This window comes from Pimephales promelas, chromosome 7 (genome assembly GCF_988280905.1).
Source record: "Pimephales promelas chromosome 7, fPimPro1.hap1.1, whole genome shotgun sequence".
Classification (NCBI taxonomy): Eukaryota; Metazoa; Chordata; class Actinopteri; order Cypriniformes; family Leuciscidae; genus Pimephales; species Pimephales promelas.
The window spans coordinates 11,993,317-12,019,019 of NC_142775.1; the positions used below are offsets into that span (position 1 = coordinate 11,993,317).

The 25,703-nt window shown below is 37.9% G+C and overlaps 1 protein-coding gene across 2 annotated transcripts in view; it reads right to left on the reverse strand.

Moving 5' to 3' along the window:
- Positions 1-222: 222 nt before the first annotated feature.
- ctdsp1 (CTD small phosphatase 1) overlaps positions 223-25,703 on the reverse strand; it is a 39,534-nt gene continuing 14,053 nt past the window's right edge. The window contains exons 2-7 of one of the 2 annotated variants that reach the window (XM_039669733.2): positions 21,833-21,987; positions 16,450-16,551; positions 11,269-11,325; positions 9,253-9,345; positions 3,635-3,820; positions 223-893 (exon numbers count right to left, since the gene is read on the reverse strand). In XM_039669733.2, coding sequence (XP_039525667.2) covers positions 765-893; positions 3,635-3,820; positions 9,253-9,345; positions 11,269-11,325; positions 16,450-16,551; positions 21,833-21,987 — 722 coding nt within the window. In that variant the 3' untranslated portion in view covers positions 223-764. Of the gene's footprint in view, positions 894-3,634; positions 3,821-9,252; positions 9,346-11,268; positions 11,326-16,449; positions 16,552-17,864; positions 21,246-21,832; positions 21,988-25,703 lie in introns of those variants that run through there. The other variant, XM_039669732.2, reaches the window with a different exon arrangement.

A 25,703-nucleotide genomic window follows, 5' to 3' on the forward strand; every position in this document is an offset into this window, starting at 1 on the left:
AAGACATCTTTTGGTGAATCTCTCCGAAAACACGCCTACGCCACATTTACCCCTGAAAGCAAATGAAAAAATAAATACAAAATAATATTTGCTTGAAGAAAACAGCCATATTATATGAAATTGTGAAATTATTTTCATGAGATTTTAAATGCTTTTCCCTCATTATTGCCATGATGCATCTGGACATTTAACTATTTGAATTTTTTTTTCAATTATCATTCACAATGGTGATTTTCATAACTGTAATAGAGTACTTTTAGCATAAACAATAAGCATTAAAGCCAGTACAACAAATAAAACCATAACATAAATACAATATAAATATATTATCATATTTGTTTGTTTACACATAACAGTAAATAGAAGTTTGCATTTTTTTGCATCATGGCGGAAATTGGGGGGAATGTGCTTAAGTTGTCAAAATATTACCACAAACGAAAAAAAAAAAAAAAGCAAAATCCTTAAGCAAAATATCATTTCTTATTTCTATTATTTGACTTCAGGGTAAAATATGGTGTTGTCCGCTTTCCTGAGATTCACCCATTCGAGTGTTAAAACAATGAGCTTGTTATTTTATGCTTGTAAAGCAGTCCTTCACAGTTCTGTCATTTGCCTTCTTTTCTCGATCAAACATCATGTGAATGGAATTCTGGGTAGGTGACGAGGACTGAGCTAGTGGCTGGTCCTGTTAGGGGGAAGCAGTGGTGTGCTCCGAGCCCAGCAGCCTCCCTGGCCCCATAGTGACAGCTGCCCTTAGTGTCCCGCTAGCTAGTAGTCCTCTGCTGCTTGAGCACAGTGTAGACATTATCCACTTTACTCAGTCTCTCGAAGAAAGGGATGAGATCCAGCAGCTCTGTGTCAGACATGTCATCAAACCAGGAGGCAACAGGTACCTAAACAAAACAGAGAAGAGATGTTGGGACAAGCCATTGACTAATAAACTATAGCAAGCCAAGCACTGTACGGACTATAGAGGGTATGCACGTGACGTCACCGTCGGCCGGAGTGCCTGCAGTTATTCACAGTGAGTGGCAAAAAGACTGAGCGGCTGGATTTGTTTTCAGCGTGAATGCCGCGAAAAACAAACACAACACATAGAAAGTGGGAAAGAGCTTTGCGATGTGACTAAAAATCAGAGGTATATTTTTACAGACTACTATAGAAAGAAGCAATTCACAGAAACAAGACTCCAGTCAGCGAAAGGTGGATTTGCAGTTATCGTTTTGTGTCAATATGCTGAATTTAGGTGTAAAACCATACCCATATATTTTGTATTGTTATTTACATTAAAAACTCAACAATTAAATATTTATCATTGCATATTCTGCATTATTGGACATTTTTTAATAAACACTGACCAAAGGGCTGGACGACATGATGATATATATATAACTGATATATGTGACCACCCGGATTTAGACCTACCTATATTATATTTATATAAAGCGTTCACAGGCAAATTTGCTTTATGTTTAGGCCTATATTGCTTTTACTTCCCCGGTGTCAAAATCAGGCAAACATAATTGTCAGGCAACACGATTCCTGGCTGCATGTCAATATCCATGAATCACTGGATCTTTAGTAAGTTGTAAGGAACACTATACTAGCCGCGTTTCCACTGCCGGGCCAGGGCCAGGCCGTGCTAGTGCGTGCCAGGGCCAGTCGCGTTTCCACTGTCACTTCCAGGGCTTGATCGGGGCTTCCTCAGGGCCAACGGCCAGGATTTCTGGCCCGTCGAATACCTTGGGCCAGAGGGGGCCAGCTCGGGCTAGAGGCGTGCTCAAGGTAAAAGGCGGAGTTTATCGGTGTTATGGAACGTTATGATCTGAAGCAAGATGCACATAGGGGTGTCCATGTTTAACCGATTAACCGTTTAAAATTGCATAACATTTTAATTTGAACTAAATGCTGCGCAACAATATATAGGCTATATATAGCTACATATCGACGAATTTTCAGATATTTGTTTGATTTTTTTGCCCCTTAAACATTTAAAATATTTGACAAATTAATATGAAAAAAATATATATTTTACTGGTTTTCTGAGGCCAAATTAGAACCTGGAAATGATATTTTCCCCGCAGTGCTGAATGAGAAGAGCCGTAACCACAGCCTACAGAAAGGGGATTTATGGGTGATTTATAGGCTATAATAAATGTGTCTGATAATAAAATAATATAGGCTAAAATAACGAGGCATTAATTGTTTATTAATAAACTATTGTTTTCTAAATGATTTTCGGCTAAAAACATATCTCCATCTCCGGATGCACATTTAGAGAGAAATTAAGCTACATAAACATAGAAGATATTGGCTTTCGATTCGAATTTGTTCGTTTTAAATTGGACATTTAAAGCTTTAATCTACAAAGGATATAACCCCTGTAGACTAAAGCTTTAAATGTCCAATTTAAAACGAACAAATTCGAATGCGGTGGCTGTTTCAGTTCTCGCGCTTCAGTTCACGGAGATCATGAAGCGCGCATTGATTAATTGTTAAAGCACAACGTTTTCTTGTTATAAATAAATTTATTTGCGAATAATGTATTATTATTTTCTGTATGACCAGAAATTAAAGAGTATTTTAAGTTGTTTCCACTGAAAGAAATGCAATGAAACTGTTCACATGGGCGTCTCGCAGCCATCAGTGCGTGCTCCACACACACTGGATATGCGCTGATATTTGTCAAAAATATTGTGTTTATTTGTGCTCTGTTCCTTTTTTGGATAAAGGCGTCTTCTACATATGCAGCCTAATAAAATGTTACAATAATGATGATGATGGTTATTATTATTATTATTATTTGCAGACACGGAGTTTTTGTGAAATGGACGTTTTGCTTATTTTCAATTGGCAATTTCAGTTTGAAGGGTGATGGAAATGGGGCTTTAACTGCTCCGTACTTGCTGCGTTTTATTTCTATAAATTAATTTCGTTTCAAATGGGGTCCAATCAGTTATTAAAGGTGTTAAAAATTTACTCTGTATCTCGAGGTTGCGGCGCGCACACTATGCACCGAGTATTAACCGATGGGCCTCGGTTAACGATTAATGAATAACTTGAAAACGTGCCCGCAGCCCTACTTATATCGCGCAAAAAAATCGCTGCTTGAAATGGAGAATCGCCTGTACTGGTCTCGGGACACTATTGCAGCCACTACGGCAGTTGAGTTAATATACATGCTATCTTCCTAATTTAAAAAAATAAATTAATTCATAATACCCGCTGAAATGGGTTGGGTTTTATGACGTTTGATCCTGAAAGGCGTGTTAGGGGTGGGGTCTGGGGCAGCGCTGTGGGGCTACTGGCCCGGCAGTGGAAACGCAAGCCCGGTGCTTGAGGCCCGAGGCCACTAGCTCGGCCCGGCTCGCTGTTAGCTCTGGCCCAGCCCTAGCCCGGCAGTGGAAACGCGGCTATTGAGTCCAACATTTAGTTTAAATTGATAAAATTGTTCGTTTTAGTCGCATTTTCGCAGTTTTCTCCTATTAAATCCAGTCACGCAGCAGATCTTTTGCCATTCAGTCAGGCTGAGGGGGGTTGTTCCGGTGGGAAAGCGACGTCAATGCATTCCCTCTATATCATCAGACCCAAAGCAGTTATATGTGCAAAAGAACAAAGACAGACAGTAACGTACAGCATTGTCTGGGTGGAAGATGTAGGAGGCTGGCGAGTTGTCCACAATGATGACTTTGTTGAGATCCCTGCCTAGACGGCTTAGGTCCTTGACATAATTTCCACGGTGGAACACACAAGATTCTCGGAAAAGACGGCTTCGGAAAGCTCCCCACTTGTCCAGCAGATCCGACACAGGATCGGCATACTAGGAAAAACAGAATCACAATATTGTGAAGGACACGGTTAGACAGAGGACGGAAAAAGTGCCACGCATCAACAAAAAACAAAGCTCACACCAATGAACCAATGACTACTGAAATTCCATATCAAATTCGTGAGTAGGTTACTGGATAAAGAAATCGTCATTCATTTAAACGGTCTTATTCCATTCGATTTTGTTAGATTGTATTATATCTGGGTAGTAATTATTATGTAATCTGGATTACATACCGTATTTATAAGGCACACTTAACAGCCTTTAATTTTCTAAAAAAAACAACAGTGCGCATTATAATCTGGAGCGACTTATATATGGATCAACTGGTTAATTGGATCAATTGATTAATAACGCTCCACGTTATTAGTCTGGGTTTCCCCATACTGCCTTAACGCAACGCGATTCAATTCACGCTGAAAGGCAGTCTGGATACCATAGCCAGATTTTTCGCCTCATTTAGGGAACCAATCACAGAACGGGGAGGGAGTAGCAAGACGATGACGACATCTATCCCTCACACAACGCAGTTCGTTTATATCTATGGATTCAACATGGTAGCAGACGCGAAGCTACCTTTTGCAGCATTAGATATTGTTTTAAGTAGTTTAGAATGCAAGTTTATTTTGAAAAAAGAGCCGTTTTTGGCGTTAAACTTCGCGAGACTCCAGTCGTTATTGTTGTCTTGCCATTAATCGCCCTAATGGAGGACCAGTTCAGGAGGCGGTCAACCTTGGAATATCTGCCGCTCAGCTGTGTCCCGAGAAAGAAAATGCGATAAAGAATTGTCGATACCAACTTCTGTTCGGCAGTCCCGAGGCCCGGATGAGCGCAAAGTCGCAAGACTGTTAGCCACGGAGTTTTGTTAGCCACGGTTAGCCACGGAGTTGTATAGTACCTGCTAGGCATCGTCGTCGACGAAGTCCTTTAACTTATAAATGGTAAGTGATATTTATTAATATCATATTGTCATTATGCCTGTAGACTACCTACTGTGGTTGTCACAGTGCCACTAAGTCGTGTTGCTTTTCAATATCAATATACAGCTACCGCTTTAGTAGCATAACTTTCAACTGTGCACACATACCCGATTAAAGTTGTTGACTTTAGACATTAAATTAATTTTTTTTTTTTTACTTGTGAAGTACAAGCGCAAACAATTTCCAATGCAAATAACAACGTCAACTTCTATGTTAAACTGTACTTAATAATACTTGTGTTTTTCTAATGGAAACGATTGGCTATGAGCTACGTACAGGCGCATTTGATAGACATTCTTAGCACCCAATAAACGGCGCCGGGCATTCGTAAACCACGCCTCAAATACGAGAAATTGTGCATGTGGTTTTTTGTGCAATTCTCGTTGAGACTTGGGTCTGGCGTTAGCCAGGCTACCACGTTATTAAATTCGCCCGCAAACTCGCGCTCGTGTCCATGTGTCCATCTTATGCCCGCTCTGTCACACGGCCAGTTCAACCTTGTATAAATCATATTAGGCGTGTAAATCACGTGCCCGCTCACAAGCACTCACTCTTAACAGACACACTGTCCCCGGCGCTAAAATGTTCATAAAGCGCTCCCCGTTCACTGTAACGGGGTCGTCTCATTCAAAACAGCCAACTGTTGCTGTCAGCGAGCCGCCACACATTGAATACTCATATGAGTCAGGCTGCGAATGTTAGTTACGTGCCCACCCCAGCGTGCTCACGCTTACTAATAAACGCCTCACCTCCGGCGCCGCCCACTCGCTACATTCCCTTTAGCACATCTAGTGGATGCATAACGCAAACCCAGTCAAACATGTGACTGCAGTATCTTATGCGCCTTATAATCCGGTGCACCCTATATATGAAAAATGTTCTAAAATAGGTCATGAAGGTGCGCCTTATAATCCGGTGTGCCTTATAGTGCGGAAAAAAACGGTAATCTTATAAATGAAGTAATAATTTAGATAAAACTAACTCTATATTACAAATCAAGTCGTAAACATCAACAATGCATAGTCACATTTAAACTCGCAATATCTCGATATAACGAGATCTATGGACACACACAGATGCATACATTGTTATATTAATATATATTAGTGTTGTCGGCATTAACGTGTGCGGTTCATATAAAAATCCTTAACTCTAATGCAAATAAATTGCAAAAGAACGTGAAGTTGCGTCATTAATGTGATTTACGTCATGCAGTTAGATGATCTTAGAAGTCGGGAGTTTATCACACTGAGCATCTACAAGCACGAGTCCGAAATTCGCATCCGAAATTTTCGCATGTAAAAAAAAAAAAAAAAAAAAATCGACTTCACGTTATGTCAATCACGCTTGCACAACGCCTCCAAAATTTTCGTTCATCTTTAAAAAAAAATCGGATCCGATTCGATTTTCTGCGTTTTTCGCATCCACAGCCAGCATTTTGAGAGTTTTTTTTACAATTCAGGGCCGGGGGAGCTCGTTCCGCACATCATTGCACATGCGCAGTCCTTTCAGTTTCGGTTTTCAATTCGATCATGTGTTTATATGTTCTCTCGATCGGATCAGAAAAGGAATAAACCTCCCCTTTCAATCAATCGAAATTTCGGATTGATTAAGGTGTGATTGAGCAGCCAATTCGATAACTAATGTATTATCTAGGTACAATATATAACCTGTAGCCTATACAGCTGTTCTGTCTGCCCAGCGCTTCCGCCGGGCAAGTACGTGTGTGTGTCCATACCTTAGACATACTGCCAGTCTCTGTTCAGGATCGATTGTTTCACGGAAATTGGTGGTGGTCTTTTTAATATGTGGCTTCAAAATCGCTATCAAAGCATCAAACTGTTCCACTGACACTCTGAAGTAAATTTTGAATCGATCGGGATAATTTCGCAACTCTTTGATAAGGAGGTGGAACTCTCCTTCCTCTCTGCGCAATTTCAGGATTGGATGGACCCAATATTTCTAATACTATCTAATATAGTAATATACATATAATAATATATATACTTATATACTATATATATATATACTTAATAATATAATATACTTTCTAATATATTTCTAATATTCCTAATACTTCTTCTCTTTTCAAAAAGCGAGGACAACAAAATCATCCTCACTGCTTGACAAATCCATTTTGTATTTTTGTGTGTTTTTTTTCGGCAAAGGTTTAATAAATACACATTGGACTCAGTGTGCAAGGTTTCCGTGTGTGACGAATTTTTAGGCTGACGAACACGAAAAAACCCAGAACTCAGTGTGCAATGGCCTTAACCCTGGTAGGAGGTCATTTCCATTCCTAACCGGATTCTGATTCTGTTTGTGATCAGACCATTTTAAGCAATTAAACTCTAGGAAAGTTTTCAGTGATCCAGTAATCGAATTTGTTCAATTGTCATATTTTGTGATTTGTTTCTGAAGAGCGCAATTTTGGTGATGTACAGTAAGTGTGTGAGAGTCTGTTATATTGATGCCTAAACAACAAATTATGTATGTGCGCTCTTTATGTGCTTTTATTTACAGACACATTTCAGAACATTTGCACTGTTTCCACACACACCAAGGATAATGTCTGACTTGTCATTGGCATGTTGCTGTGTTTAGTCATAAGTCAAGGAGGTTGATTTAGGAGTTTTTGGCTTCTCCATGTGGTCCTGTTCGGTATCGCAGCTTGACTGCTTGTTGTTACTCTTTCTGTACACATACTATACACTGTGAATTCTGTACAGGTTTATTTTTTTCCATGGGAGCTTTGGTGTGCATAAGGTATTATATAATACAAATGTATGGACTCCTTATATCATTTGGTTATTGGGTGTCTTTGGAGTCTCCAAGGTGTCCTGGAAGCTTGTAGAAAATACAGCTTTGTGAGAATCGCCCTTCAATCTGATTGTTTACTTTGCTGGATATAGGAAATGATGACAAAATTAAACAATATAAATGGCGTATTCTCAAATGTACGATAAGTGTGTGATTAATCGCGAATAATATTAATCGCGATTATATATATATATATATATATATATATATATATTAGGGCTGGGTATTGAGACAAATTTCACAATTCGATTTCGATTCACGAGCTTCCAATTCGATTCGATTACGATTCGATTCAATATCGATTATTTTGAATATCAGTTACAATAAATGGACATTTTTCTCAAGGGAATCAAATCTCTTAAATGCTGTAAACTGTGGGAGTCTAGCTGTAGCCTATAGGCTTCATTAGCCTAATTAGCCACTAAAAGCCTAATATGAAGGTAATAATGAACTGTTCTGTAGCCATACAAACACTTAAATTACACTTTTATTTATTTTTATAATAAGAAGATTATATGAAATATAACCATTTAAATGGTGGCTGTCATAAAAACTTGCCAGATTTATTCAAATATGCATTCAATATTGAAGAACATTATAATGCATATGTAATATGGTGTATATATTTAGCAAAATGCTCCTCTCTGGAGTTATTTTTTCTAGCTGACTAACGAGTTTATGTGGGTTTTCTGAGGTAAATATGACGATACATGACATTGATTACAAGCTGTTTAACTGACGTCTTTCCACGGTTGAAACGCTGATTGAGCGAATCAATGTGACATGATACTTTCGATAAGTTGTACTTTATGTTTTGACACACTTTCAGATGCTCATTCATATTTATTTCGCGCTGTGACTGGTATTATTAACCCGGGAGAGAGAGATGCGCTGCTGCTTCTCTTGGGCTGCGCCAGAGCGATCTCACGCCACAGCGCCAAAACGCTATTTATGTTTTTGAATTTCTAAAAGAAAATGGACGTAATTTGAAAATTGAGACTTTGTTTCATATCAATAGTAACAAAGGACAAAGATTATTGCGATTTTTTGGATGCGCGCAGCCTTGATACAATGTCCCATTCATTCAAATTAAACAGGATGACTAATCGATTCTTGAGATTTAGAAATATCGATATCGGTTCGTAAAAATGAGAATTGATTAATATCGAGAAATCGATATTTATTACCCAGCCCTAATATATATATATATATATATATATATACAGACAAACATGAATAATGTAAAAAGTATAATAAAATAAAAAAATAAAAAAGTAAATGAATAAACAATCAAAAATGGCTGTTGCTTTTTAATGACTTTTTAAGATTTGATTTTATTCACCAACTATCATAAAAACGGACACGATCTAAAAAAAAATCTGATGCAATGGCAGGACTAAATAAATCGTATCTGAAAACAGACACCAAAGCACACACAGAGTTATTTATCTTTTCACAGGTTTGAAAGTCCATTTTAAAATAACTGGATGTTTTCCATAACCGTGCGAACACTGTGACCATCTATAAAACTGCTACAAACAGTGAGTGATGTTAAATCCTATTCCTTATAAAATTTAATACTGAATACCTCGCATAGTGCAAAAATCATTTTGCACGTCTTACCTTGGCTAAGCTTGCAGTGAATAACACACACTCGAACAGTTCCCCCATCCGTTTGAGGAACTCGTCAACATGGGGTCTCTTCAACACATACACCTACATTCAGAAGGCAGACAGAAGGGGGGAAAACGGTTAAAATGTATCATAACTTCAAAGTTTTAACTTCACAACCAGGGCATACGAGAAAAAATGTCACTAAACCAGGTCACATTCATAAAGTTACAGCTAGGATTTATTACCGAATGAATACGATTTATATTAGCCTGCATCTTGATGCTTCATATAACGATGAGCTTTATGTGACCATAGAACTATAAACCCAGTTTTAAGAGCAGCAATAAAACGGGTTGTTTTACTCCAACATCTAGGTCAGCCAAGCCTGTTTATGAAGCTGGTGGTCTCATTCCTGAACCAAGTCATCCCGAATAGGCTTTCCTGACATCCCAAGCCTATCCTGGATTACTTGAAACAGGCCTAAGCCTTGTTTGTCAGACACCTTCAGTCCCTGGTGTAACTGGGGTCGCTGGCCTTTAAAGGGCCAAAGCATAGTACTGTCATAGCTCGAGAGAGAAGGAGACTCGCTCTGAAGAGAGATTGATAGGGCCTGTGACTTCTCAGAAGCCAGTCAGTGTTTCTCCATTTCGTCAGGACACAGAAATAGCCACCTGCTGCTCTGACCCATCAGCCGAGATGGCAACGATACTGTCAAGTTGCACACCCGTGTTAAGCGGCAATAGGTAAACAGAGAAGAAAACGCTCAACCAGCGAAGATATGTAAATAAAGCAATTTGATCTATTTAAAAACTTAAATAAAAAAAATTGACAATGTATTTTAAGAATTGGAAAGATAACTAGACGGATGCTCTCGATCTTCAACAACATTTTTTTTTCATGGAAATCATTGTACAAAAAAAATCTGTTGTGAAAAAGTTGTATACATCTAACATTAAAAGTGGTTAGCGCAAAAAAAAAAAAAAAGATATAAAACACATTTACCAGATAATATTTTAATAACTTACTTTGGCATCAGCGCAATAATACATCACGTTTATTTCTCACGCAGTATAAATGATATATCTTTATACAATTTTTTCTTGAATCTACTAATAAATTAGCCTGACTTCGTCATACTCATATTCTAGTCAGAATGCGAGTCGGATTCTGCTCCATAGGGCTTTGATTATGAGGCGTATCTTAAAAAAGAAAAACTCTGCACTTAATTGGATAGACCTGCAACCAATCAGAGCAATGCAGTAAGTGACGCATAGTTGTGAACAGAACTCAACTGCACGCACACTGGAAGAAGTAGTAAAATAATGAGTGTTGCTTCTTTTACTTGGTCCTCCATGAGTGGGACCAAAGGAGAAACCACAACGACCACAGGGCTTTCACTGCATCCCATCTTCTTGGCGACCATCGGAGCCAGATGATAAATTAAACTTTTGCCGAATCCTGTAGGAAGGACGGCAAACACATCTTTCCGATCGACAAATGCCTTGATTGCAGTTCTCCGTTTGTCTTAAAATTAACGCGCCGTCGATTTCTTTTACAACAGACGCGAAAGTGGAATATATACATCTCAATTCTTCAGCTGCAGCCAACTCTGAGGGAAAACAGTTCAACCCAAGCACTCTTTGATAACGTAACTGCAGATCATCTGTCCATCATCGTATAAAGCCCGCCCAGGTAATTTGATTGGCCCGACCATTTCTGAAGCGATCATAATTACTCCTCAATGGATCGAGTCTAGACCGAACTGCCCGACCAAAAAATGTTTGGGCTGGCATCCAGTCTATTAATAAACAATTCTATTTTAGGAATCAGATTCTTCACAAGGGGATCATTATATTTTGAGGATCTTAGCACTGTGGTAATCAACACTTTTCATGATTGATTGAAAATCATAATCTTTTTTTCTTTTCTTTTTTTTTTTCGATTGATTTACGATGATTGGAAGGATATGCTATGATATCAATCAGTTACCATGGACAACCTCGCATGAGAACAGGTTATGCTCACCTGATGTACTGTCCCATCAATTTCCACTGGAATGATGAAGTCAGCATTGTTTACCGGCTGGGAAGAAAAGACATTAAAGTTGATTTAATTGTTGCAGGCAGAAGAAAATAAGGTTAATCTATGTTGAATTTGCAGGTGACTGAATCAATGACTGACATGATGTGTAAACATACATCAGGCTCCAGTCATTTTCAGAATATTGCCACACACCCCAAGACTGGTCTTTAGATAGGTCTAGAAACTCAATCTCAAATGTTGAGATAATCACATTTATGTTATAGAGATGTCAGGACAGTGTGACCTACATTCACAGATGTGGCATGAAGTAACATTATGCTGTCTTGTGCTGTAGGATCACACGTGTTTTACTTCGGACTGACTTTAAAGGAATAGGTTACCCCAAACCATGAAAATTGCCATTATTTATTTATTTTCAAGTCATTCCAAACCAGTGTGCTGTTCATTTTTAGTGGAACACGACTCTTAACAGTAATTTAAAAAAAAAAAACAATAATAATAATTAAAAAAATTGTGATATTACTTTTCAAAATAGTATCCTTTTGTGTTCCACATATAAAAAAATAATAATAATAATAAAAAAAAAAATATATATATATATATATATATATATATATATAAGCATAAGCATGTAGACTTAGAACAACATGGGGGTAAATAAATATTTTTAAATAAAATAAAATTTTTGGAATGAACTGCTTCTTTACCAGTTAGCTTTCAAACTCCATTTGCAATAAAAAAAAACAGCTTACATTTAATACACTCAATACACCTAGGCCCTGTTTACACCCAGTATTAAAATGCGATGGTGTTGATCAGAACACAAGTTGACGATGCTAAATTGGTCAAATGTGTTTTTGACTACCTCTAGAAGTTGTCGAAAGTGGACAAGCTCAAAACGTTTTAGACCCCGTTTACACCTGAACAACCGCCAAACACGGCTACTCTTCGCCTACGGACGTAATGCATAAATCATTATGGCACGCTAGCCAGACAGTATTGACTGTTGCGCATGCTTATTTCATCCAAAAAGCCCACCCATAGACCCAGGACAGAAGGGTCAAAAGCACAGCAAAAAAAAAAAAAAAAAAAAAAAACAGGTTTGAACTGGAATGTCTCCCTCAACTACTTGTGATCCAAACGAGAAAAAAAAGCAATATAGTTTTTAGAACAGTCACAGCTGAGACTGCAGTGAGGAAAACATTCATTTTCTTCCTGACCTCCCCAAATTGTGCACATAGCATCTTTATGATGTCATGCAGCCAGAGAGAAGAAGAAAAAAAACTTCCATAAACAGTCAAATCAGGGGCTGCCACATTTCTCCAAGTGCATGCATGCATGTAAAAACAAACACTAAATGTGGTACAACAGAATTATTTAACCAAATGTAGCAAAACTGCACTTTCTCTAGGCAATTCTATGCTTTCCACCGGCTCAAAGAAGCTAAATGTGTATTAAGCTAATGCTAAATGTGTATAAAAGTTGTCAAGCACATTGTAAAAGACATTCAATATGTTCTGTTATGATGCAAACATTATTTTCATTATTACATAGCAAAAGAACATTAGGGGGAAAAAAAGTTGTTCACATTAACATGCAAAAACAGACTGAACTAATACTGGAGGTGTTTTACTGCTATGCTTCCATGAGGAAACCATGAATTTATAGTAGAGACAGAAATTTGTCCCTTAAAAATAGGAATGTCAAACATCAAAAAAATGTGCATTAAAGCATTCTGTACCACTACTATCACCAACTGGTATTTCAAAAGCAATATGTACTATATAGACTAAAACTGGTTTTATAAACCCTCCCACCAGTCTCAAATAAAGTACACTGTGTGCAGAATTATTAGGCCAGTGAGTATTTGGACCATATCATCATTTTTATGCAACTCCAAGCTGTATAAACTTTAATGCGTATTGGATTTAAGCATTTCAGATGATGTGTTTTTGTGTAATGAGGGAGGAGAAAAAACACCCTATATCAAGGTGTGCATTATTATTAGGCAGCTTCATTTCCTCAGGCAAAATGAGCCAAAAAAAAAAAAAAAAGATTTAACTCAGAAAAGTCAAAAATTTTAAAAAAGTCTTTCAGAGGGATGTGCACTCTTGAAACTGCTAAGATATTGGGGCATGATCACAGAACCGTCAAACATTTTGTAGCAAATACTCATGTTGAGACAAAAATGTTCACTTTTTAAAAAACTTTTGCTGATAATTTACTCACCCCCGTCATCCAAGATGTCCATGTCTTTCTTTATTCAGATGAAAAGAAATTAGGTTTTTGATGAAAACATTCCACCATTTTTCTCCATTTAATGGACTTCAATGGGAACCAAACGGTTCAAGGTCCAAAAGACACTTTCAGTACAAATTTTTTACATTTTTTGGTTAAACCGTTTTTGTCTGTCAGTCATATAATGCAGGTATGGGGGTCCGCCTCAAAGAGTCCAAATTAAACATGATTTAAAGACTCGTGAATGTAAGTACACATTGATGGCCTAAGACACGAAACAAGCGGTTTGTGTGAGAAAACGAACAGTATTTATATCGTTTTTACCTCTTGTTAACAGCTGAATCAGATGTCCAACTGAACCGAACTGAACCGACCAACGTTAACTTACACCGGAAGTGATCTCTTGCGCATTGTTTACACGGAGATTTCGGAAGTTTTACCTTTCACTAAACATATTTAGATATATCGAAATAGTCTTCCATTGCGATTTCCCGTATATCTAAATATGTTTAGTGAAAGGTAAAACTTCCGAAATCCCCGTGTAAACAATGCATGACGTAGACACGCGAGAGATCACTTCCGGCGGTTCACTTGGAGACGTTTCAGTTGGACATCTGATTCAGATCAGTTTGATGGCTGTTAACAAGAGGTAAAAACTATATAAATACTGTTCGTTTTCTCACACAAACCGCTCGTTTTGTGTCTTAGCCCATCAGTGTGTACTTACATTCACAAGTCAATAAATTATGTTTAATTTTGACTTCTCATGCTCTTTAAGGTGGACCCCCTAAACTTGCATTATATGAATGACAGACAACACCGGTTTGACCAAAAAATGTCAAAATTGAAAATACTGTGGAAACAAAGACACCTACATCTTGGATGCCCTTGAGGTAAGCTAAAACATATCAAAAATTAATTTCAAAGTGAACTATCCCTTTAACTGCTAAAGATTTAATAATAATAATAATTTGTTACATTTATATAGCGCTTTTCTGGATACTCAAAGCGCTTTACAAGGAAGGGCGAATCTCCTCAACCACCAACAATGTGCAGCATCCACCTGGATGATGCGACGGCAGCCATATTGCGCCAGAACGCCCACCACACACCAGCTTATTGGTGGAGAGGAAACCGAGAAGAATCAAACGTGAAGCTATCAGGAACCCATACGCCTTATTCACGGCAGCGCCATCTTTGATTTTTAATGGGAATGAAAGCGAGGCTGTGAGGGATAGACTTGCATCTCAATGGGCTGTATTGTTATTTAATGTGTTTTCGGATTGTTCTGCTCATGAAACACTGGAAAAATATCTTTCTAAGAAATTTCAATTGACAAAAAACTCCTGACAATGTAAGTTGTGGAAAATTGTAAGTAATCTAGGAGCTTTATTCAGCTTTTTACAGCGGATGCCATTGGAAACACGGTAAGTCTATCCCTCACAGCCTCACTTTCATACTTGTCATGGCGCTGCTCTGAATAAGGTCTATTATCCTCCAGTGCTGTCATATTCCAGAACTGCAACCTTCCTGTAGTGCTCAGAAGTACAAGCTGTTCAGTGCTCAGAGACATGACCAAGGTAAGGAAGGCTGAAATTCGACCACCACTGAACAAGAAACAGAAGTTGAAACGTCAAGACTCAGCCAGGAAATGTCTGAAGACAGATTTATGGACTGATGAGATGAGACCGAGTCTGACGGACCAGATGGATGGGCCTGTGGCTGGATCAGTAAAGGGCACAGAGCTCCACTTCGACTCAGACGACAGCAAGGTGGAGGTGGGGTAATGGTATGGGCTGGTATTATTAAAGAGGAGCTTGTTGGACCTTTTCGGTCCAAAATGAACTCCCAAACCTACTGCCAGTTTTTAGAAGATACTTTCTTCAAGCAATGGTACAGGAAAAAGTCTGCATCTTTCAAGATGTCCATGATTTTTATCCAGGACAAAGCTCCATCGCATGCATCTAAGTAATCCACTGCGTGGCTAGCCAGTAAAGGCTTAAAGATGAAAGAATTATGACGTGGCCCCCTTCGTCACCTGATTTAAACTCTATTGAGAACTTGTGGGCCCTTCTTAAACGGGAGATTTACGGTGAAGGAAAACAGTACACCTCTCTGAACAGTGTATGGGAGGATGTGGTGGCTGCTGCACAAAAAGTTGATCAAGAAACTGACAGACTCCATGAACTGTTATTGAAAAGAAGGGTGGCTATATTGGTCACTGATTTTTTTTATGAAATGTTTATTTGTAAACCGAGTTGTTTGTTTCTGTCATTCTCACTTTAACAGATTAAAATAAACAAGTGAAATGGGAAAATTTTCATTTTGCTGCATAATAATTCTGCACACCAAGAGTTGCCCAATAATTCACTTTTGCCCAAAATCTCACTTTTGCTTCCTTAAATATTCAGTTTTGGGGTTTATTAACATTTTGTATTGACTGAGAGCACTGTAGTTGTTCAATAAAATTAATCATAAAAAAAATACAACTTGCCTAATAATTTGGCACACAGTGTATATCGGGACCTATAGCGTCACAGAGCCACAGTGTTTACACTTTAGAAAAATCAACTTCCTAAAAGGCTTACTTACAGCTGTCATATTAAAATAACAGATCACTCAAAAATGGAAATTCTGTCATCATTTCCTCACCCTCATATTGTTCAAAATCTGTATATCTTTTTTCTGCAGAGCATACATTTTGAACAATCTTTTAAGGGTTTTTGCCCCATATAAAGGTCACTGACTATCATTGTATAGACATTGAAACATTTCAAAAAAATTTTTTAAATGTCTATCTATAACATTGAGTCAAGAGTATCACATAGCCATGATATGATTAGTTGAGCTGCCAACAACATATAGTTTCACACCCACTGCCAGATATAAACTGAGGAAAAAAGAGGGCTCAACAAATCGGCTTACCTTGAATGAACTGTGGACTAGTGTTTCATCCAGATCAATGACTACACAGATCTTCCCTACATCTTTAGACTTTATCTGTGGAAGAAGTGGCTTGGCCGGGACCTGTAATTGACATTTCAAGGACACTTGTAAATAAGTAGCCAAGCTGGAATTTACAACAAGGAGCTATTTTGCAGTAAAAATGTAGTATAGGTCAGTGTTTCTGTACCAGTGGCTCCCCTCTCGGTATGTACTGAATTTGTATGCTGGACAGTACAGAGAGTCAACTGGTAGATTTTATTTGATATTTCTATATGTTTATATGGGAAGCTCAAGCTATATGTAGACAGTCACATGGAAAAATGTAAGACACTGAGTGTGACGTGTCCAGAATCTAACGACGGAATTACCTGTTTTATAACACTAGTTTAGCCGTTTGAATCTTTAATTTTAATTTTAAGGTATTTACTTATCTTTCATTTGTTGTTAAAATAAGGAATAATAATTTGTAGAATAAATATTTAATTCACTGGACTGTAAATAAAAAAATAACTATTATATATATATATATATATATATAAACAATTATTTTCGTTATTGTATTTATTGGGGGGTGTCTATAATATATACAGTACTGTTCAAATTAATGGGGTAAAGTTTTAAATGAAGTATCTTATGATTTTTCTTTATTTGATTGAAAATACAGTAATACTGTTAAATATTATTACATTTTTCTTTTTCTATTTTAATATATTTTAAAATATAATTTATTATTTTATTTTATTATTTTAATATATTTTAAAATGTCAGCAAAGCTGAATTGTTAGTCTTCAGTGTCACACGAACCTTCAGAAATTATTCTTCTGTTTAATTATTTTGTCCTTGCTGAAATCAAATTCTAATTGATCCAAAACATCTGAATGGTACAATTAACAAAATGCAAATACACCATGATAAGATTTGTCATAAAGCCCATCCCAAACTGGGTGTATTAGTTATAGACATGAGTATCCAAAAGGGGGCATAAGGTAGCTCTTTTAGCAGTAGCATTCCATAAGCAGAGGAAGATCAAGTGACTGACTGCAGCTGGGGTGGAATTGCAAAGCTGCTCGCAGTCCACACACAGTCTGAAACCATCTCTCTGGCCTATGCTTTCAGAATGAGTATCTCAAGACCTGTGTGGCCTTCCGGATTCATTACAATTGGGAGAGTGTACAGATGACTCTGATTTAAATAACATAACATATGACATAGAATAAGAACCCAGCACGGGGTCTTGTTTTAGTTCTGTTGCTACTGACTTCATACTAATTAAAATTCAAACACATTCCTTCACAAGCAAAATCCTTATAAGCATATAAGATATTGATGCTTTTTAAAACATGCTTTCAACTCCTAAAATCAATCAACAAGAACCTCTTCTAAGAAAAGGGTACCTGATCTATGGGCGGAACACAGATTTCACAATCACAGTCCTCTGGGTACTCTTCATCTTCAGATGCATCACTGTCGTCATAAGAATCACTCTGTTCACTTGACCTTTTTTGGTCAGACTTAAAAAATGTGTCTTGTTCAGGTGCCTCACTTCTAGCAACTTGATGTATAAGTTCCTCTAATTTTTCATTTTGCTTGTTCTCCTCAGGCAGATCATCTGTTCCAGGAGAATGAAGGAGCCCAGAGGTGTCTTTTGTCTTGGTATGGGCCTCTTGCTGACCATCTGATAACCAAACGGAGTTTGTCTCCGTGTTTGACTCTTCCTCAAAGGCACAAGAGAGCAGTTGATCCACAACTGGTGCTTCTTTACCTTTGTCACTTTCCTCAGAACATCTCACAAGATCTTCGAAATTAAACAGGGCTGTTTCTTCATCTTCTGTTGTTTCAATCTCTCCACAACAAGGTCCATGATCCGCCTCATTTTCAAAGTCAGTGTGTGTCTCTTCATTTTCATCTGTTTCAACCACAAAACTGAGATCCTGTGCGGGTTCCTTGTTCTCATTTTCCAACAATTCGTCTTCGGGTGATTCTGAAGGATCAAATTCTTGAAATGTGTTCTTTACAGCACAGGACCCCGTGACATCTCCAGATATATTGTTGAAAGCATTTTCAACCACTTCTTCCAGTTCATTACCTTCAACGGCTGCAACACAGGCCACTTGTACATGCACATCAACATGGGGTTCAGCGACCTCTCCATTTATGTCGCAAAGATCATTGCCCTTGCCCTCAGAATCCAATGCGGGACTCTCGTCAATAAAATCAGGCCCATAAGCATCAGTTCCACAGACCTCGTCTGGTTTGGCACATTCATGGATTTGAACTGGATCAATAGGGAGTCCAACAGCTAATGCTTCAGCATATGTTTTACCGCTTTCCTTTCCAGTCACTTGTCGCACAGAATCAATCTCACATGCTTCTTCACAAGCATCTAAATTTTCCTGTGTATACATGTTAAAGTTCTGATTACCTTCTTCATGGTACTCATCTGGCCGTGGTATATGAATTGAGGACTCGTCATCCTCTGCAAGAAGGTTTTCCTTATCACATGGTTGATCTGAGAAGATTTCAAATGATTCAGACTCATCAACAAAACTTTTGAATGATTCGTCGGTTTCAGAGCTACTTTGACTTTTAGCGTCCATGCAGTCGCAGTACTCCTCTTCGCTTGATTCATCTGAAGAACCTGATCTTGTGGTCACTGCATCGAGGGAGATGTCCACATTTGATTGGAGTTCAAAAGTTGTTTCCACATCATCACCAAGTTGAAAAGGTTGAAGAGTTTCATCATTACAACATTTCCCTTTCTCCAGCTCTTCACACTTTCTACAGAGCTTCCTACAGTTATCTAAAGCTTGAACTTCAGGTTTGGGATCTACAACTTCAGGTTTTTCTACCTCTCCATTTGACTCACTGATTTCAGGAGTAATACTTGAAGTCTCCTTATTATGCCTCAAAAGATCAGTAAGAAATTGAGAAAGCCAGCGAGCCTCAAAAGTTTCCATTGATCCAGAAAACATGGCATCGCACTCAGATGGTTTCCTACCCTCAGTTCTGCTGCTATGATTAGGCAAATTCTCTTTGGTTTTTGCTTCAGGGTTGTGAAAGATAGAGTCGTGTGTTCCTGACAACTTTGGGCAATTTTCTGCAAGTCTGCTTTGACCTGGGCCCTCAGAATGGTCAGTGGGCACAGAGGGACTGCATTGTTCAAGGATGTCACATTTTTCAAAGTGCATTCCACAGCTTGTGCATTGTTCGAAAGCCTTAAAAGATACAGAGGATTCGCTGTGCTCAAAGAGTTGGTTACAGTCTTGATATCCTTCAGTCGACGAGGTCCGGCTGCAATTAAAAGTCTCCGACAAACAAGTGCAATCATCTAGACCGTTTAGCCGAAAGCTGTCATCAGAGGTGTCCATTTGCCCAGTAAGCTGTGTGTGCTCCTGGGACAAACAGTGGTCGGATGGCTTACTTTCTTTAGAGTCTTCAGTGGATTTAAAATGTGTGGCATGGTATTCATCAAGCTTGTTTTGATTGTTAGGCTCGGACTGTTTAGATGTCTCGCAGTCTTCAGAATCTAGTTCAACTACATCATTTTGATTAGATAAATTATCTTCAGAGCTGCTGTCTTCACACTTGCTGTACTGTTCCTGATATTCTGCGCCACATTCAGAAAGCATTTCATAATCCAAGAGATCCAGTTGTGAGGATTCAACATCCGCTTGTGTAAAAGAATCACAAAGATCTACCTCAGTTAACTGTTCTGCATCATCTTGCTGAAAAGACTCACAATCATCTAGGCTCATCTCGGGTGAGTTTAAATGTTCTGCCTCATGTTGTTCAAAAGACTCATTATCATCTTGTTGAGAAGACTCACAAAGATCTGGGCACATCTCGAGTGACATTATATCTTCTGCATCATCTTGTTGAGAAGACTCACAAAGATCTGGGCTCATCTCAAATGAGTTTAACTGTTCGGTCTCATGTTGTTCAAAAGACTCATAATCATCTTTTTGAGAAGACTCACAAAGATCTGGGCTCATCTCAAATGAGTTTAACTGTTCTGCATCATGTTGTTCAAAAGAGTCACAATCATCTAATTTCATCTCAGTTAAAATGATCTGTACTGCATCGTCTTGTTGAAAAGACTCGCAATCTTCTAGGCTCATCTCAGACAAAGTTAACTGTTCTGCATCATGTTCAGAAAACTCGCTTTGATCACTTGGCACAAATGCAATACAAAGTTCATCATTTTGGCATATTTCAACCAAATCAACTGAAGAACTGCTTGTTTCAAAACACTCACTGTGCTCAGAGCAGCTATCCAACAAAGAGCTATATCCAGAAGAAGAACCAGACTGATCTGAAAATTCACCATCGATTTGACTATTTTCAATGCAAAGTCCATTTGCTTCGTTCAGTTCGATGGCGTTTTGGCCAATAGATGTTTCTCGTTCTGAGCACAACTGTGCAGAGTGCTCCTTTTTAGGATCTCCTTGTCCAGAGACCTCCGAATGGCCAAAGCACAGTTCAGCGGGCATGTTTACTTCTGTGTGCTCGCTTTTAAAAAAAGAAGATGATTCCAAGTATTTGGTAATGTTGCTTTCGACAAAAGACATCCGTTCTCCAAAACACTGGCAAAGCTCAGAAGAAGGGAAACACTTCAGACATTCTCCCATATGTTTGCTTTCTCCAGAAAGCCTGCAAGAACAGTCAGAGATCTTCGTTTGCAAAGGGGGCTTACTTGGCTGAAGGGATTCGTTGAGCCCACAGCCTGACTGAGACACGAGCAGCAATGTGCACGTTGACATGACAGAGGGGTTGAGGCTCCACTGAACCCTGCACTCAGCCCGCCTTCAGGACACCTACCGATTTATTTTGGTGCTTCAGAGACGTGACAAATAACCCCTGGTGTATCAAATCACTATAAAAAGCTGAAGTAAGGCATAAATATGAACCTGACACCTACAGCGTCTTGACACCTGATCTGCTCGTAGTTGTTCGCGGCCGTGTTTTTTTTTTCTTCCCTGACTAATTAGTGTAATGAAATCATGAGTGAAAAATGTTTTGACATCTCTTCATATCACCTTTCAATTAGTTGGGAATTTTAAGGACAGATAGCTTTTCTTTTTGCTAAATTAACAGCATTCATTTAGAGTCTCTACATGAATGCAAATTAGATAAATTCTTATTATGGCACATTCAACTATGAGAGCCTCCTCGTAAACAGGAAAAGAATTGCGCAAAAGCGAACATGAGGTTTTGGTTTCCTCACTATCACAGCTGATCATGTGGCTCTCGCCTGTGTTAACCACGGGCTGGCCAGTATTCAGAAAACGCTAGAGAGTACAGGGTGGGGATGCAGAGGGACGTCAAAATAAGACGTTGTAGAAGAAAATAACAAAACTCTTACTTTTGAGATGGTTCCATTCTCTTCCACCAGCAGCGGGGCGTTGTTATTGACGGGCACGTGATCCGTTTCGTCATGACAAAGGCAGCAGAAGAGACTGTGGAAAATGCCACGACTGCGGGGTTTCTTCGTTGAGGATGCAGCATGTGGAGGGGTACCTGGGAAATGAAAGGCACATCATATCATATCAGTTACATATATCTTTGCATACATGATACTATCAAATGCAAATATAAATGACCAGTAATGACTTGTCTTAAATAACATAACCTATCTAAAAAGCTAAGTGCCAGCATCAGAATTTAACAACAAAACAAAAAGGAAACCTTTAAACAAAAACTGTGGGGGCACAGAAACAATGAGTTTTTAACCTTGAAATGAAATTACCAATGACGCATCTTAGTAATTTGACAGAAAATAGACTAAACCCTGCATTAAGGCCATATCCAAAGCATACGTGCACATGTTGAAATACTGATTAAGACAAGCAGGATACTTACAATTGTAGTAAACTGTTTGACTGAAAGCCTTAGCATATTTGGTGTTTTAACTGTATAGAATGAAACAACGTCTATGAATTTCTAAAAGGGTGGAGTGAAGGTTTTATTAATAGGAAACACATGGATGTCCCACCCATGAGTTCCCCAAAACTTACTCCATACCCTGAGCTTCAACATACGACATACAACAACAATGCTTTTTAGTCTAGCATGGTTTGAGGGAAAAACTGGGGGGAAAAGGATGTCAAACTGCTTTTCGCATACTTGTTCAGCACCACTAAAAAAATATTACTAATAAAAAAAAGACTATTAACTCTATAGTTTACTGTAAAGCTGCTCTGGCACAAAATGTTTTGTAAAATGTTTCACTGGCTGCTTTTAAAATACGTTTAAATGATATAGAGGCTATACATACTGTTTGTAAATGCTATGAATAATTAGTTGGATGATTCTTGCTTCTATGTTTATGCTATATGTTCCATGTTTTTTTTTTTTTTTTGTCATGTCTGCAACTTTGTTATTTTTGCTGCTGCCTGTCTTGGCCAGGACACTCTTGGAAAAGAGATTTTTTTAATCTCAACAAGTTTTTTTATGGTTAAGTAAAGGTATTTAAAAAAAGGGAAGTACAAAGATTTTTGGAATAGAAAAAAAATTCTATTCCATGAATATTCATGATATTCAGGGTCCTCTGGCATCAAATAATTTAAAATTCAGACTTAAGACTGCTAAAAAACAAAATTATTCTAAATCCCCATGTCCACTGTTTGCTAATAAGCAAGATATTTGTCACCAAATACAGCAGACAGAGACACATGAACCATGAATAGTGACACATTACAGGGAATCCACGTGATTATGGATCTATGTTGGGCTCGGGGCAAGAGCACAGCCCTGGGCAAATCACAAGAGAGAACAACAGCGACGAAAGCTGGACTTTGCAAGACAAAATCTTTGACAAATTAGGCTGTGGCCAAGACGGCAGAGGCAGCTGTCAACAGGGAGGATAAGCATGTCGTTCAAAATTCGAACTTAAAGCTCATGTATCAAACGAAGCCATAATAAACAAGGTAGTTAGAACATATTGTACTTTCATTTAGAAAGCATTGAAAGCATTATTGTCATGGTAAAGGAAAGTAATCAGAAACTGAAGGTTGTGTTTTAAATTTAGATTAGCCAATTAGATTTATCTCCATTCTGATGTGTCCTTCAACATAAAAGTTAGCCTTCAAACCAAACTTAACCCAAAGAATATATACATCTAAATATATATGCCATGAGCTGCCGACCCATCGTCAGGACATAAAATACGTCTCTTGACCTTCAAACATAAAATGTAATTTGACTTGTCAATTGTAGCTCACACGCTAACCGTGCATATGACCCTTTGGAAATATCCAGACAATCTGACAAGTCATAATAGTGAAACATTGCTAAGTGAGCACACCTGCATCCCGGTAGAGGAAATGAGTGTGGCAGGTCTAAATATGTGAGGAAAAGGGCCGGTGAGAGGGACTGTGACGAAAACCGCATTCATCCCTTCACGTTGACTCCTCTGATATTACATGGGCAGCTGTTGACAGTGGTTAGGGATGGCATTCCACATACATAGAAAACTTTGTTGTGTTCCCAGAGCGGGACAGGAGGGAATGGCTCAGCCATATGTTTATCTCATGCCGTACATATGATACCTTGATTGACACCATGATGAAAGGCAGAAAAGCTGTAACGTATTAGCTTGGAGCAACAAACTTGAACTTGTAAACAGAAAAAGATCAAACAGAGACTATAGCTAGCAGAAACAATTCTAAGGAAAACTTGACTCCTTGGCATTCTGTAATGAGCCAGAGGGCTGAATACATTTGAAATCTCGAGAGCTGATAATAGGGCTCCAGCTTTTTCACTCTACCCCTATCAGTTGTTATCCACATACTTAAGGGTGGATTATCTAGGTCTCTTTTAAAGAGGGTCTATGTGTTATTCCAATCCCGGCGGAAAGAGGCCACTCAGCGATTGACTTTAGGACCGTGACTTATGATCCTACGTTACAATCTCCCAACTTATTACACACCATCCCTTGGAGGAGAAAGACAGTGGATTTGGGTGACATTGCACATGTTTTACACAAGTATAATGAAGAGCTCAAGAATAACTTATGCAAGTGTAATATTGGTGCCAGCAATTTCTGCAAATTGTACAGGGAGGTAGAAGTAGGGCTGCATGATTTCTCCTTCGAGTAATTAAAATGAAATCAGAATATTTTCTCTGCTGATTATTTGTCTTGAAAACACTTTTATCTTGCATTGGTAAGAACAAAGCCAATTGTTTTAGCCCTTTTTTGCTTATAATGTACAGCATAACTAACATATATACATGCACTATATTTTTTTTCATAGGTTTTATATTACACATTTTTTGGAGGACAGCTATATATTATATCATATTATGATAATCGTTAGTTTCAGCCCTAATTTATATTCTACTGAGAATAATCAAGATTATATTTTTTTAGCAAAATAATCATGCAGCCCTAGGTGTCAGGTACTTTAAAATGTAAAATTAAAATGACAAAATTAAATTGAAACCAACTTTTCTCATTAGTATTATCATCGTAACCAGCAATAATTATAATTTACAATATAATGCATTTTTTTGTTCAACAAACCATATTTCACACTAAAAGTTGATTTATTTTGAGTTGGGAAGCAGACATAAAATTATAATAAACCACATTCTGAGGAGGAAATACATTCAAAATGTTTAATAAAAAAAAAAAAAAACATATGAAGATCACCAAAATCACACACAACGAAAAAACATTTCTTATCAATGTTGAAAAGTGTATTTATTTCATTATTCTTTGATGAATATTTGAAATGTCTTTTGTAACAAATAATCACTTTTGATTTATTTAATGCTTTCTTACTGATTATATATATATATATATAAATTAAACTTGGATATATTTTAGAGTAGTAAATGCTTTTATAGCAGTATATATATTTACTGTCCTCTGACAAGAACTCAAAATAGAGCCATTATTGTCAAAATAGCTGGCAACAAAAAGTGAGTACACCCTAAGTGATAATAGCTGTTCGTGGTTCAACCATGCAAAGTCACATGTCCTATTCATAATTTTCATGTTTTTGTCTGCTTGACAGGACCATGCAAATTTGTATATCTTAAATTAGAGCAGTTACAATGTGTGGTTTGAATACAATTCTCTCATACGGACCACTGGATGTTGAACATGGCACCTCATGGCAAAGGATTTGAGAATTAGGATTGTTGATCTCCACAAAACACCCTGAAACTGAGTTACAGTACAGGCCAGGGTCATACATAGGGATGGGTATCGTTAAGGTTTTATCGGTATT